The sequence below is a fragment of the Nelusetta ayraudi genome, unplaced genomic scaffold (assembly GCF_046127955.1).
Source record: "Nelusetta ayraudi isolate G7.1 ecotype Tasmania unplaced genomic scaffold, CSIRO-AGI_Nayr_v1 ptg000132l, whole genome shotgun sequence".
Taxonomy (NCBI): domain Eukaryota; kingdom Metazoa; phylum Chordata; class Actinopteri; order Tetraodontiformes; family Monacanthidae; genus Nelusetta; species Nelusetta ayraudi.
In genome coordinates, this window is record NW_027466182.1 from 1,705,080 (window position 1) to 1,718,846 (window position 13,767).

Consider the following 13,767-nt stretch of genomic DNA (forward strand, 5'->3'; position numbering starts at 1 on the left):
CTCGTGTCGTTGGCCTACGTGTTGCTTTACCGTTTCAAAGACGGGGATTCTTTTTTAGAACTATACTACTAATGAGGCACAGTTGGTGGAGAGAAACAGTTTACTGATCGCCAGTCTTAACTTTTCGGAAAGGTGGTGCAGGAGTGTGGCTTTTATTGAAGCCTACAGTCGGCACATGAAAGTTACAAATAACAAAAAAAAAAAAAAAAGAATTAAAGAATCGCCTATGGGTAGAAGATCAAAAATTGGAGTCCCATTTATTACAAAGTTTTCTTGCTTTCAGAAGGTGGTGCTGCAGGAAATTGAAAGAAACCCCATTTTGCAGAACTGCAGCGAAAGTTATTTTTTTACATTTTTTTTCTTAAGTGATGTCACCTGGATGTGCAACTCACGAGTCCGTAACAAGATCCGTGTGGAGAGGAGGAGAGTTAATGAGTGGCGGAGCTGAATATTCCAGCCTACAAAGTGGCTTCTTTGGAATGCCGCGGTTCAGACGCCTGTCGCCCTCCTTTGAATGGAACGACTGAATAAATTTATTTCACGACGACAGGTGTGCCCAAATTTTGAACAAACAGTTTAGGGAAAAGCTCGACAAACGCAAGCAAAAATAAAGAGTGAAGTTCATAAAAACAATGAACTGAGGGACAGGAGGGGATATTAACGCTCCGTCAAACATTGTGTGAAGGTCATACAAACGCTAAAATAGTGGTTCGGCGAATAAGAAGGGTGCACTTATTTGGATTTGAACATTTGAAGACTGTCGGAACTCAAACGTTAGACGCTGTTCAGTCTTGCAGCTCAGCTGTTGACGCTACCCCGAAGCACGACAGCAAGGTTAGCATGCTCCTAATGGTTGTCGCTGAAACACTCTGCAAAGCACAACACCACCACAGCTGTATTGCTACACCTGCCGTCACTGCCGCTGCTAATGATGAGCCGTCTTTTGGCGCCCGTTGCTAGGCAGCGGCGCAGATCAAGGGTAATTGTTGCCGGCTTGATTTTGTTCTTGCGCTGCAAACACACCGCCGCGGGGTTCATAATGAAATCGAGCCGAGACCATCGCTGACTCCTCATCAGGGTGCCGCTTTTTCTTTTCTTTTTTTTCCATCTGCCTTTCTTTCCAGGGAGGCTTTGATCAATCGGCCCGCCAATCACTGTCGGAGGACGTCATATGATCGGTGGCCGCTCTTAAAGTCAGGAATGGCCACCTGACGAGGAAAAGCTGGACAGATCGACGGCCGTCTCTCTCTTTTTTGTCTTTTTTTCTTTACTTTAAAGGCCAAAACGTTTGCTTTCGGAAAAGGAATCGGAAAGGCTGCTAACAGGACTTCCACCGAACCTGCAACTCCCCAATCATCTGATTTAGCTCCGCCGCGAGGAGGTGCAAACTTTCTAAATGAGTGTAACCCAACCAATTCTCACCGCGGCCGTTAAAGCCAGCGTGAAAGTGCACATCAGGCGCGGGCGCGTCCCAGGAGTGAGAAACCGCGGCGCTTTGGAAAAATATGCCGCGGTTTCATTTTTCACGCGTCACGCGACCGCAGCAGGTAGAATCGTTCAGGCAGGAAGTCAATGATGTGAAAACGCGGCAGATCCGCTGGATTTCCGTCATAATATACAATGTGCTGGATTTTATTGTGAAACGTTGACGTGACATATCGGCTTCAACACTGTTCAGTTTGGCTGTCAAACAATAAAGCAGATTTCACTTTAAATCTGAAAGCGTACTGAACAAAATGCATGTATACTTTAAATCCCTGCATTCTGTATGACACGAAGAGTTTGGTTTATCCTTTCATTCTCTTTTGCACACAAAAAGAGTTTTGTTTCACTGTTGTTTTCTTTAAATACGTGACCTTGCAATTGGTACGGAGTTGGTTTCAAACTGCCCGCAGAGCCGCGACCCAATCAAAACAGCTCCGACCAGTGGAGAAACGCTGCTTTAAATAAATAATAATAAAGACGAGGCGAGCCGTCGCTAAATAGACGGGAAGGATGGTCCTCGCAGAGGGAGGCCTCACTCATCCTCCCAATCCCTGCCTTTCGGAGCAGAAGGAAAGCCGACGCATTTGCAATGGTGTAAATAAGACACTTAAGGTAGTGCTTTTATTCATAACCCCCCCACCCCACCCCCCCTGCCAACCACCACCGCCGCCGCCACCTGCTGTCAGTGTTTCGCATCAAGCAAAAGATTGGAATGTAAATGGCTCATTATCTCTCACAGAGGTCTTAGGGGGCTGAGAAACTTTTCAAATGAAAACTTCTCCGGGAAGGCAAAAGGAAGAGGGAGGAAAAAAACAAAACAAAACAGGGAAGCTTCTCTTTAAGCCTGCCGGTGACAGACTGTAAAGCCATCCGTCATTGCCCGCGCACGAGCGCCGGAGCGTGCGCGCGCCGGGAGAGGGGGGGGGGGAACGCAGGAAAAACCTCCGGTTCCAGAGTGGCGCTCCCGTCCATCAATCTTTCACTTGGCTCCGTTTGCCTGGTGTTCCATTTAGAGCGCACACCGGGCTCCGGGTACAACAGAGAGGTCGGAGGCACCAAGAGCGGCTCTCGAGCGCGGCGCTCTCTTAACACCGTCCGCTCCACCGCATTGGAATACCGTGTTAAACAAAGAGAGAGAGAAAAAAAAAAAAAAAAAAATCTGATTGAACTCACCTTGTTTTCACTCTTGCGCGAACACGTTTTTACCGCCGGCTTTGATGAGCGCGACGGTGTTCCCCTGCTAGACCTGGATAAGAGCGAATCTCATAAATATCTACGAGCGGCTGAACAACGCAGGTTTGACCTCGCCTCGCAAGGCCTCATTTTTTTAAAAGCACAATTCAAATGCATATTTATGTCGGGCACGACGACGACAGTGACACGCGAGGCCAGACGAGGAAAATAAATGAGCGTCTCGGCGGATTTGTGCGTTTTCCCCATCTTATTCGCATTTGAAACACCGTGTCACTCGCCCGAGTCTGTCGGGCAAAACAAGCGATCATGTTCGCGGGCGCCAATTAAAGGTGCCACCACCCAAATCCCTCCAACCCTCCCCCCTCCGCACGCTGTTTCCGTGTAAACAAACATCCCTCCCGCATCCGTTGTTGGGAGCGACGTGTGCGTCCGTTTGTGTGTTTGCTGCTCGCGGCGATTTCATTCCTCATTACTTGATACTTGATAATGTCTCGGTTGGTGCGGTCTTGACGACAGCGCTACTATTTTTCTCTGGCGGCTGCGATTGGCGCGGCCACTCCGAGGTTCACCCGCAGTGTGAGAAACCACCCACCGCCTAGTTTTGCGAAACAGACCCGAGGCCGACGTGAAGGCAAACTTAAAAGAAAAGAAAAAAACAATCATTGTAATACAGAATACAGCCCTAATAGCACAAGCCCTCGAATGTGTGAGCGCCTCTGACTCTGGCTCAACAGGGGCAGCGGGAGTAGCCGGGAGGGTGGGAGAGGTGTCGGGGGGGGGGGGGGGTGACCCTGAAAATTAACCAGCCATAATAATCCCTCCCCGCAGGCTTTCGGGAGCTGCTCGTCCTGTCACTCTCCGCTCTCGGTGTGATAGATGCCGCGCATGTGTGCGCGGCGGGCGCCGGGTAATGCGTCTCGGCGCCACAATGCAGGAAGGAAGAAAAAAAATAAAGGAAAGACGTGACATTTGCATCCGTCGCCCCGGTGACTCACGCGCACAAACAATTTAATGCAGAAACACATGCGCGCATCTTCCCTCTATCGTGCTCTCTTTCTCACTCTCTCACACACACACACACACACACACACACACACACACACACACACACACACACACACACACACACACACACACACACACACACACACACACACACACACACACACACACACACACAGAGGAGCGAGCGCTGGGGGCGAAGATCCCACATTCCGCCCGACCGATATTGATGAGTTTAGCGGCGGGGATTAATACCTGTCAGGTCGGGGCTTCGGCTGCGGCGCAGGAGAGGGCAAACTGTCACGGGGAGCGGCGAAGAGATTATTATCCTTAATATGACGCCCCGCCACCTTCCCTTCATCCATCAGCCCGCCTCTCGCCCTCCATCCGTCATTCCTCTCACCCCATGCAGCCCCTTTCTCTACATATTGTTGCGGCAAATTTGATTGATCCCCCCGCTAGCGCTAACGTCTCATTCTCGGGGCCCTCGTCCCGCTCCCCCTCTGTTAAGTCTCTATTTCCCCCCTGCGGCCCGGATCCAGGTCGCCGGATCCGAACAGCTCAAGTCAAATTTTTTTTTTCGCTCACTGGGGATTCCTCGCGGCCCCGTTTCCGCGGCCTCCGCCCGAACTGACCGCGTCGCCGATCGGCCCGGTTTCGCGGGGCTCACGCGCTTGGTAAGTGAGTGATACCGACCGACCAAATGAGACGGCACCCGGGTGAGATAAGCAGCGGCGCAACATCATGTTGAGCCGCCGCCGCAACCGCCGCCGCTGCCGCCGCCGCCACCGCCGCCGCCTCGTGCGCAAGCGAGCTCCCCTTTGATCGGCTCTTGCCTCTGCCGCTCCTTCGCTCCCCCGCTGCTCCCGCTCAGCCACAGGTGACGAGGGAGCGCGCCGGGTGGGGAGGAGGGGAGCACATCAGAGGACGCTGGGAGTGTGTGCGTGCGCTCGTGTGCTTGGTCTTTAAGTGTGTGTGTGTGTTCCAGGGTGCAGATGCTGCTGCGAGGGGAGGGAGGCTTAAGCATGGGGCACCTCCAGGTGAAGAGCCATCTGGAGAGCGACGCACGCAGAGGCTCAGACATTCCACCGACAAACATCATTAAAGATACATGGCAAACCCCCCCGAACCCTCTCCTCCCTCCCAAAAGGGGGGCGACGACAAACTCACAGCGAGTTTATTTACCATCATGGTATTAAAAAGAAGAAAAAGAAGATCTGAGGAGCCTTTATGTGCCATCAACATCGTGTTAAAAGAAAACGTCGTGTCTCATGCAACGAAGGAAAAAAAGGAAAATATATATATTTTTTTAAATCTGGATCTGCTATTGGTCTCTTTAGAATTGCGCAAAACCTAAATATCGCAATAAAAAAAACAAACTCAAATATGACTGAAAGGTTTTGACGCTCTCATGAGGTGTTTTTTCCAGACGTATCGATATAGAGGTATATCGCAAAAGTGTCATTTGTATAATTTTTTAGACATATTGCTTTTATTTGGCGAAAAACTGTCATGGAAACACAGCTCGTTTCGCACCGTGCTCGATCTGCGGAGGGTTCAGTTGGTTTTCTTCTTTGCTTTTCGACGCGTTCGGTTGTGATTTAGCGCTGTCCAAACAAACGTCGACCGACTGAAGTCGAGAAAAGCTGCAGCGCCACATTTTCTGACGTGGGTGCCGCAGGTTTGCCCGCAAACTACCCGGAAGCGGGACTCGTCCGAGCGGGGAGGAAACGGCTGAATCTGCCAAACGACATTACGGGGCGGCGCGATGGAAAAACGCACACGTGTGGAAACGCCGCATCTATCTCACAGCGGCTGGCAAACGTCTGCACTTGGCTGCTTTGACTATTTGATTTAACAGCAGCCGCCGCCGCCGCCGCCACGCTCACTCGCATGCATCCGCCGAGAAAGGGTTCGACAACGAGGGCGCGCAATAACTTCCCCCAAAGATGCGTTCCCGTAAAAATTCCAATCTCCGGTGGGGGTGGGAGGGTGGCGGGGGGGGCGTCGCTTACATTTGGCCCGTCTGGTCACAATTCCGCAGTGATTGAAAGGATATTAAATGAAATATGTTGGTCCACGAGCGACTTAGCGACAATGGCTCGAGAGCGAATAATTTATCGCTCCGACAGCGACGGCGCATTCTTGGGCGGGGGGGTGGGGGGTGGGGGGGGAGCGAAAGAGACAATTTAGGGGAGACGAATGAGAAGAATGTTCTTCAGATTGAGGACAGTTTTCATGAAAAATGAAACATGGGTGTGTGTGTGTGTGTGGGGGGGGGGGACGACGCTTTGTTTTTTTTCTGAGTGCATGAGAATGTTAAGGTTTCTCTGTTCGCCAACCCGGTCCAGACCCAAGTCTGTGGATCCTGATCTGCAGCGCTGCAGCTGCAGTTTGACTTGTGGTCGCGCGCCAAGCAAATGAAGCAGCAGTAGATCAGAAACGCAGTCTGGCTTCACGTGTTTAATACATCACAGACTCGCAGTGCATCAGCACAGAGTCTCACGGGCGACAGCTCGGGGAGCCCGGAGCTCGGCTCTCCTCCACAGACCTCCGTTTTTTCACCCCCTTTCTCCTTTTAATGATGCGCCTTTTAGCGCGTGTGTTTCTCTTCCCGACTCCTGTTTGTCTTTCGCTGTGAGAAAAGGGGCCTCGGAGTATTTATGAAAGCGGAGGCGAGAGGATCAACTTTTCTTCATATCCACTGTTTGCTGACAACCGTTAAGTGGCTTATTAATCTTTTTTTCTTTTCTTTCAGCTGGCCTTGTGAAAAGCAGTTCAACGGCGACGCCGCAGAATCCCTCACAATTCTTTAAAAGGGTGACCAAATTGGCCTCCGGAGATGACTAATACTTGAAAACTATCACGGTTGAGCCCCGACACAGCAGGTATTTTTCAACGTTGCTTTAGATGCAAGAAGCGCTGCACTTGCTTGACAAAAAGGAGGTTTTTGCTTCTGCACTGATTTAGATAAGGACTGAAACAGTTGTTGATTCGTTGTTGTTATTGTCGTTGTTCTCCTGTGCACGTTTGCACACTTCCCAAGTCAACACGCTGATGACTGTAAAACTTCGGAGTCCTTTAGGCTGCGTTCAGACTGCAGGCGAATCGGATTCGAATCAGATTCCTTCTCAAATCAGATTCCTTCTCGAATTGTCCAAATGGGATCTGGCTCTGTTCAGACTGGGCCACATTATTGACCCATTTGACAGGTTGCTGCTGTAGCAACGACATCGGAGTGGAGGCAAGTCAATCCGGTTGGGCTAAAAATCAGATTTCGGGTGGCAGTCTGAACGCGCCCTTAGTGCACGTACGAATACAAACAAATGCCAATTTAGCTGCAAAGAGGTTGCGTCAGGCTAATGAGCTAAACATGCACCTCAAAAGTTAACGTTAAATAGAGGCTGCTGTTCATTGAGACTCCACCCCCTTGCCACCGAACCCTGCTAGTTATTGGACGTGGCAAAGTGGTGAGAACACCAGTCACTGCGTAAAGTTCCTGCAGCTGTTCCACCTTATACCAGCACTTGACAAGGACATTGAGAAACTATAGTGGTGGAAAAAAGACTACACAGAGTGGCAGATATATATACAGTATATTCACAGTGCTGGAGGCTTGATATTTCATTGGCCTTTCAAAATATGAAAATGCTCTCACTCACTTGGGTGAGTGTGTGAGAACCGAAGATCCCTCTCGGTGGTCAGCCACTGCTTGTGTCAAGACATTTGACTTTTATAGATATAAAAATAAACATCTCGTGTGTGTGTGTGTGTGTGTGTGTGTGTGTGTGTGTGTGGGCAGAGGGACCACTCTCAGTGGCAGGGTATCCATTAAGAGTGCTTAAGTGAGGAACATATGAGAATCCAACACGCAAGCGACGGGTTTAAGAACGACGCGGAGGTGGACGGTTTGATCTTTTGTCATCGTGTGAGACGCGTGGCACCTTTTCTCCAGAGGATACGCAGGTAGTCCTCATCCAGGGGCTGGTTCAGGATGATCAAGCACAGCCTTTGCTTTCCTGCAAAAAATAAATAAATAAAAAGAAAAAGAAAGACGAGACAAACGTATGATGTCAATCCCGTGGGCACAAGAAAAACACATTAAGGGCAAAATCGTTTCAAATAATTCTGGGTGAAAGTTCGGGAAATTATCCGAGTTCAACGAGTGATGTCCCAAATAACGGTGATAAATACAAACAATGGCGGACAACTGGGCGATCATCGTCTCCGGGTGGGAAACTGCGGAACAGCTGCGATGATTAAAAGCAGCAATGATTAAAAAAAAAAAAAAAACACGTCTCGGTGATGAATCTCAAATTTGCGAAAGTTCAGAGTGTTTTCCCACTTGAACCAATTAGCGCTCGAGTGCTTTGTTTACACTGTCACCAAATGACAAATGCGCGCACATGCGAGAATGCGCGGCGCTCTCCCCCGACCACCCAGATGGTAATGCGTCGAAACGGCGAGTTGCAATTATCATCACAGATTCCTTGAGTTTTTCTGCTCCGTCCCCGTGTTCTCAGGATGCCGACTCTGGTGACATCGGGCATCAACCCTCTCAGCACCCGGCGCCGCATAGCTTCCCTCGTTCCTCTCGACACACCTCTAACTGCATCTCTGTCCCCCTGCATCACGTCACAAATCCATTTCTCTCTCCCCAAACCCCCCCCCATCCGTCTTGCTTTTAGCTTTTCATTTGCTCTGCCGCTAATGCGGATCCCATGACTAATACTTAAGAAATGTCATTTCCATATCTGTGTGGAAATGAAATGGATGTGGAAAAAAAAAAAAAAGCAAAACATAATGGAATATTCTGCATTCAGTGACGAAGACAGTGCAGCTACAAAAAGCCTTAATGGACCAGAGTGAACCACAACCTTTATTCCCTCGTCTTCGCACTTGTGCATTTCATTCCCTGCTCATTTATCCTCCTTTTTTACATCAGCCTTGATAAAAAACAATACCTTTTTCTGTTGTTACTCGCTGTAGCGACTCAAAAATGTACACTTACTTGCTAATGTGTGTTATTATGTTAAATATATTGTTTTTAACAAAATGTAGATTTATATTGTTACGCTACTCGTGTCTCAACGTGGTCTTCCAGGCTTTCGAAGGAACTGAAATCACCTTCCTGCTTATTTCAATGCTGGATTTGAAGGTCTGTCCTTCTAAAAGCACTAAGTAAAGTGGACTGCGAGGGAGAAAGGAAGCAAAAAAAACAAAAAAACAACCTGCATAAAGTCGTCTGTGTCGGTGCCTTTGATGCAGCTGCAGAGCAGAGTGCGGTTAAAAGTGGAGGGAGGCGGCGGGAAAAGGGCAAAGATGGAGGGGGACCAAAGAAGAAGAAGATGATAAGACAGGAAGGGACACAAGAGGGGATGAGGTGAGAGGTGGGAGAGAGGGACGTAAGTGGCAGGTTTGTCAGTCAGGTCTCTTAATTGGCTAAAGATGTGACGAGAGGGGAAGGCAAACTCAACCAGCCATGGCCTTTTGGGATAACCTTTCAGTGGCGTGCACGCACAGACGCACACACACACACACAGAGAGTTGCACGCTGGTGGGCAGCTTTGCAAAGTCATCCATTCAAAGAAATGTCACCTTGGGTTCTTAAGAAAGAAGAGGAAGGGTCAGAAAGCGAAATACCGGCAAATACACACATAAATGAAAGTGAGGGAGGGGGTGGGGGGGAGGACACGCTGGCACAATTTCATTTCGAAATGCACGCTTTCAGGAGCTACTTTGTATTCCCCAGCACGCCGCGCAGGAACAAGTATTTCTTGCAAGAGATCAGACAGAGACAATAAAAGGACTCACTTCCATTCATGTCTCAATGCGACTCTAAAGCAACTGACAGACATGTCAGGCAGTTACATCATCAGAGTGCCCGCCTGTCCGAGGGCGAGGGCGAGGGGGATTCATCGTTCAAAACTGGCCTGAAGTTTAACACAGGTGTCCGGAATATCTCTCATTTGAGCCGGGAAAACCGGGATCCTGACCGGCACAGAGAGGACAGGAGAGGAGCTGAGGGGGGAGGAGAGGAGAGGAGAGGCGAGATCCCATCGCGCCACGACTTGCGGCAGCGCATCGGCTTCCTGTTGCTTCCGGAACTGATTTGAGGTCTCGCAAGTTCACAAAGCGCCGCCGCCGCCGCAAAGCTTGGTGCCTCTCATCTCAACTCTTGACAGGAACGCTCAGATCCTCCTCTGCCTTTGCTTTAAAAGTGCTCAAAATGTCCCAGAAGAAATCTGGAGAGGCTGTTTCCTGTTTTTTTTTTTGTTTTTTTGGCCTCTTAGCTGTGGAACACCCTCTTTTTGGATCTGAGAGTCATAAAATCCCACGGGACATTGAAGAAGAAATTTAAAAAAAACAAAAAAAACACTTATTTTAATTTGGCCTTTAATCGGCATTAAGTCTTTAAAGATTTACGATCTGTTCCTGCGTTTCACTGGCCTGTCACGCTTCCAACCTTAAACACTTTGGACAGACGGCTTTTCCTCACATGCTGTGTCAACACTCACTGTATACGGCACACTTGAGGCCAAAACTGGGCTTGGGAAAATTAACTAGCTAATTAGAATTTGTAAATGCTGTTGTTCTCTAAAGCAGCCTTTTTACTCTCGCCTGGAGCGTTTAGCCTGGTTTCCCTCCTGGGCAGCTTAGTCGCCTCTAATTTTTTTTTTTTTTACTTTGCTTTTTACTTGTGATCAATAAAGCATTCCGATTCTGATAATGGTGAGTGGAGAAAGCTGCGTGTTTTCAATGTTCTTCTTTTGATGAGAAAATGCTGCGGCACTTTTAATCAATCGCCGCTACAGCAGCCCCACTTTGTTTATACAAAGCAGTCACCTTTGTAAACATGAAATAAGCTGATTAGTCATTGGATGAAGCGGAATTTGAAGACCGACCTGAAGCGAGGAGGTAGATTTCAGAGTTGAGCTATGACTACTCCCGCTGCTGTGCAATGTTACAGAAAAAAAAATAGTGCTTCATCTTAAAAAAAAAAAAAAAAAAAAAAGACGGGGGGAAAAAGAAGGGCTTCAGGTGTGACAAAACTGACGGATGGCAGATGCGCACTGCAGCCAGTCTTCTCCATGGTACAAACTCTTGTTATGATCCGCTTGACCTTTATAGCTCAGCGAGTATAGCTCTGCCCTTAGGCTCCTATCTGTGCAACTTTTTTTTTTTTTTTCTGCAACACACCACTAGGGAGCTTATACAAACCTTGACCTGAGCGGCTCAGGCAGCTAGAACCTGTCTCCCCCCCACTCCCCTTCCTCCGGCGCCCTCAGGCTACATTCTGCAGAGTTTATTTTTACTTTTCAAGAGCATCGACACAAACCAAACACATCTGATAAAAAAAGTTCAATAAATAATTATAATCTCTGCTTGTTAGAAATGGAAAATAAATGCAAACAAGTGTTTTTCTTGTCAGTCAAATGCGAGTTGGAATTTCTCGTGCAAAGACAACAAAGCCAAACTCCACCATAACAGGGATGCTAATTCGTAGCTAAAGTTATTTTCAGGGTCATTACAATGATCAAATGGCCTTCTTGAATATGCATTTTTTTCCCCCACATCTTAAATCTTACAGGCAGATGCGTCGGCGCTAGGACGAAAAAGACACAGCAAAGCGCATCTCATGCATACGCACATGAAAGTGGCAGTGATTTGTTTTTCGGTGTCGATTCCCCGGTGGCTCTTTGGCTGCGTGTGTCAGAGTGAAGGAGGAAACAAAAAGGCAGAGGAAAGTGTGGCAGCGATGGGAGTTGAGTGCCTATTTCCATTATCGGCGTACAAAAAAAAAGAAGAAAAAGTGTGCAACGTTTTAGAGAAGTATTGAGAGAGTTCCAAATTTAATTTTGTAATCCTTTCACATTATTACAAAACTTTTGGATAATAAATTACTGCAGCATTTTTTTTTTTTCTTGATGCAACTAAAGTGTAAACTTTATGTGGACACTCAGGACATTCATCCTTTTAACAGAGACTCAGAATTAATAATCTAAATGGCAGCTTTGTGGCCCACAAAACCTTTTATGGATTACGTGTGCGAGTGCGTGTGCACAAGGCGGAAGTACCTGAAGGCAGCAGGCAATCTAAAGGTGTGAACTCCTCACTCATGGTCGGTATCCAGCAGAGCCCTGTCGTCAGTCTGCCGACTCGCCTGGAACCGATGACAGAACAGCTGTTTTGAATGACTTGGCTGATTTAGACTCGCCTTTTTTTGGCATTCATTTTTTTTTTTATTATTTATAAGAACAACACAAAGCACTGTCAAACATTATTCCAATTACTTCACCACCAATCTTGGTACTTTGGCTAATAATTTACCATGGGAAACAACCAAGTCTGACACCTAAAACTAGACATCCCCAGGCCATTCAAACATGGGCCTGAGTTAAATTAAATTATATATGTGCGTATGCGTTTACTGTCCAGTAACCAACAGCAACCGCACAGTAACGCTAATCTAAATCCAACTTCAAACTGTCAAATTAAAGCAAATGTTATTTACCCTCATCATCTAATTAACAAAACCACAAAGCTCATCACCTTGATAAGGATAAGTATGCACAGTGATGACACTGACAATAAATAATGCACGTAGAGCAACATATTTCCAGGCAGCAGATTTGCCAGGAAAACTAGAGGATTTGTCGTCAAAGAATAACAAAATATCACATTTCAAAAATAAAAACTGAGGCACGTTGTGGTACAGTGAAGTGAAAATAGGTTTGCCTGAAAATGATTTGCCAATAACGACAAAAGACGGAAATAAATGCCCAACTAAACAATACGTTCAGGCAGATAAAACCGCAGCAGTCGCCACCGCGTGCATAAACCACAGGTGTTGTTTGTTAATGATAATTAGCGGCAACAAATGGACTGTGCGGGGGATAGCTGTTGGCGCAGCAAGGACAAATTAAGTAATACTTAAACTTAAAGAGTGAAACCTGAATATCAACTACCCAATTGAGCTTGTCGTGGAAATTCACAGGAAATTCAGCCCGAGGTGAACGGACTTCGACGTTCTCCTCAACATCTCTCTGCAGGTGTCCTCGCACTGCTGTCAGGGACCGGGAGGCGCCGGGAGAGACACGCACTCCCGCACTTTTTTTTTTTTTTTAACTGAATTCTTCGCATTCTGAGCAAGAACACCAAGAACTAAAACTTGTCGAAGCTGCTCTACGCGACCAAAACGCGACTACTTGGACTCGTTTCCCCACCCGTTACAGTAAAAAGGGAGCAAATTCACTCAGAAACTCACAGTGTTGAAGCTACTTCCGCATTCGAAAACGTAAACAGTCAGGGAGAGAGCAGGGAGAGTCGCCGCGGCGGCTCAACGAGTAGCTGCAATTTTTTACGGGGACATCTAGAGGCCAAACGTGGTACAGCGATTTATTTTTCAGCCGCAGCCTGGTCTCATCAAAATAACTTAAAAATCCTGTATGCTTATGTGCCCCTCTTTCCATGAATGCAGTTTTGTTGTTAATTGTATGCAGGTTTTAAAAGTAGAATAAAATCTTGCTTGCACGGATACTGAATTCATGAACTATTACAATGCATTGCCTGATCAATCTCTCCCTCTCCCTCAATTTATCAAACCATTTCAGACCTTATAAACATCAACAGTAATTTAGAGTTTATACATAGTCTCACCCACAAATACAGAGTATTAAAACCGCATAGAATTGTGTATGTAAACAATCTTGACTGCTATTGAGAGTGTGCATGAGCGTGTGCACTCGGCCTTCTCAGGGGGCTGATAGCGTATTCCTGTGATGGCCCCTGGACTACGTTAAATGCAGTGTTAAGTGAGAATCCAAATTTCTCTCAAGGTGAGTCCACTCTGGAGGTTCATTAAAGTGAAATCCCTCATCAATCAGCACATTTCCTGTCTCCTAAACACGGCGCACATGAGGGGAAAGCGCACTCGACATGCATGTCCACACACGCACACACACACACACACACACACACACACGCCTTTTGCGAGGAAAATCATTCTTTCTCTGGGCATGCATTATAAATACATCTATGAATAAATTCCAGACTGAATGAATTCATTGGTAGGTTTTTCTTCTT

At 47.3% G+C, this 13,767-nt stretch overlaps 1 protein-coding gene across 4 annotated transcripts in view; it reads right to left on the reverse strand.

Annotated features, from left to right (window-relative positions):
- The window catches only part of tpk1 (thiamin pyrophosphokinase 1), a 50,440-nt gene extending 37,373 nt beyond the window's left edge, over nt 1-13,067 (reverse strand). For 2 of the 4 annotated variants that reach the window (XM_076051077.1, XM_076051080.1), the window contains exons 1-4: nt 12,780-12,919; nt 12,651-12,748; nt 11,760-11,845; nt 7,626-7,700 (exon numbers count right to left, since the gene is read on the reverse strand). In XM_076051077.1, the coding sequence (XP_075907192.1) occupies nt 7,626-7,700; nt 11,760-11,802 (118 nt within the window). In that variant the 5' untranslated portion in view covers nt 11,803-11,845; nt 12,651-12,748; nt 12,780-12,919. Of the gene's footprint in view, nt 1-7,625; nt 7,701-11,759; nt 11,846-12,635; nt 12,749-12,779; nt 12,920-12,949 lie in introns of those variants that run through there. The other 2 variants (XM_076051079.1, XM_076051078.1) reach the window with 2 other exon arrangements.
- Nucleotides 13,068-13,767: the final 700 nt, after the last annotated feature.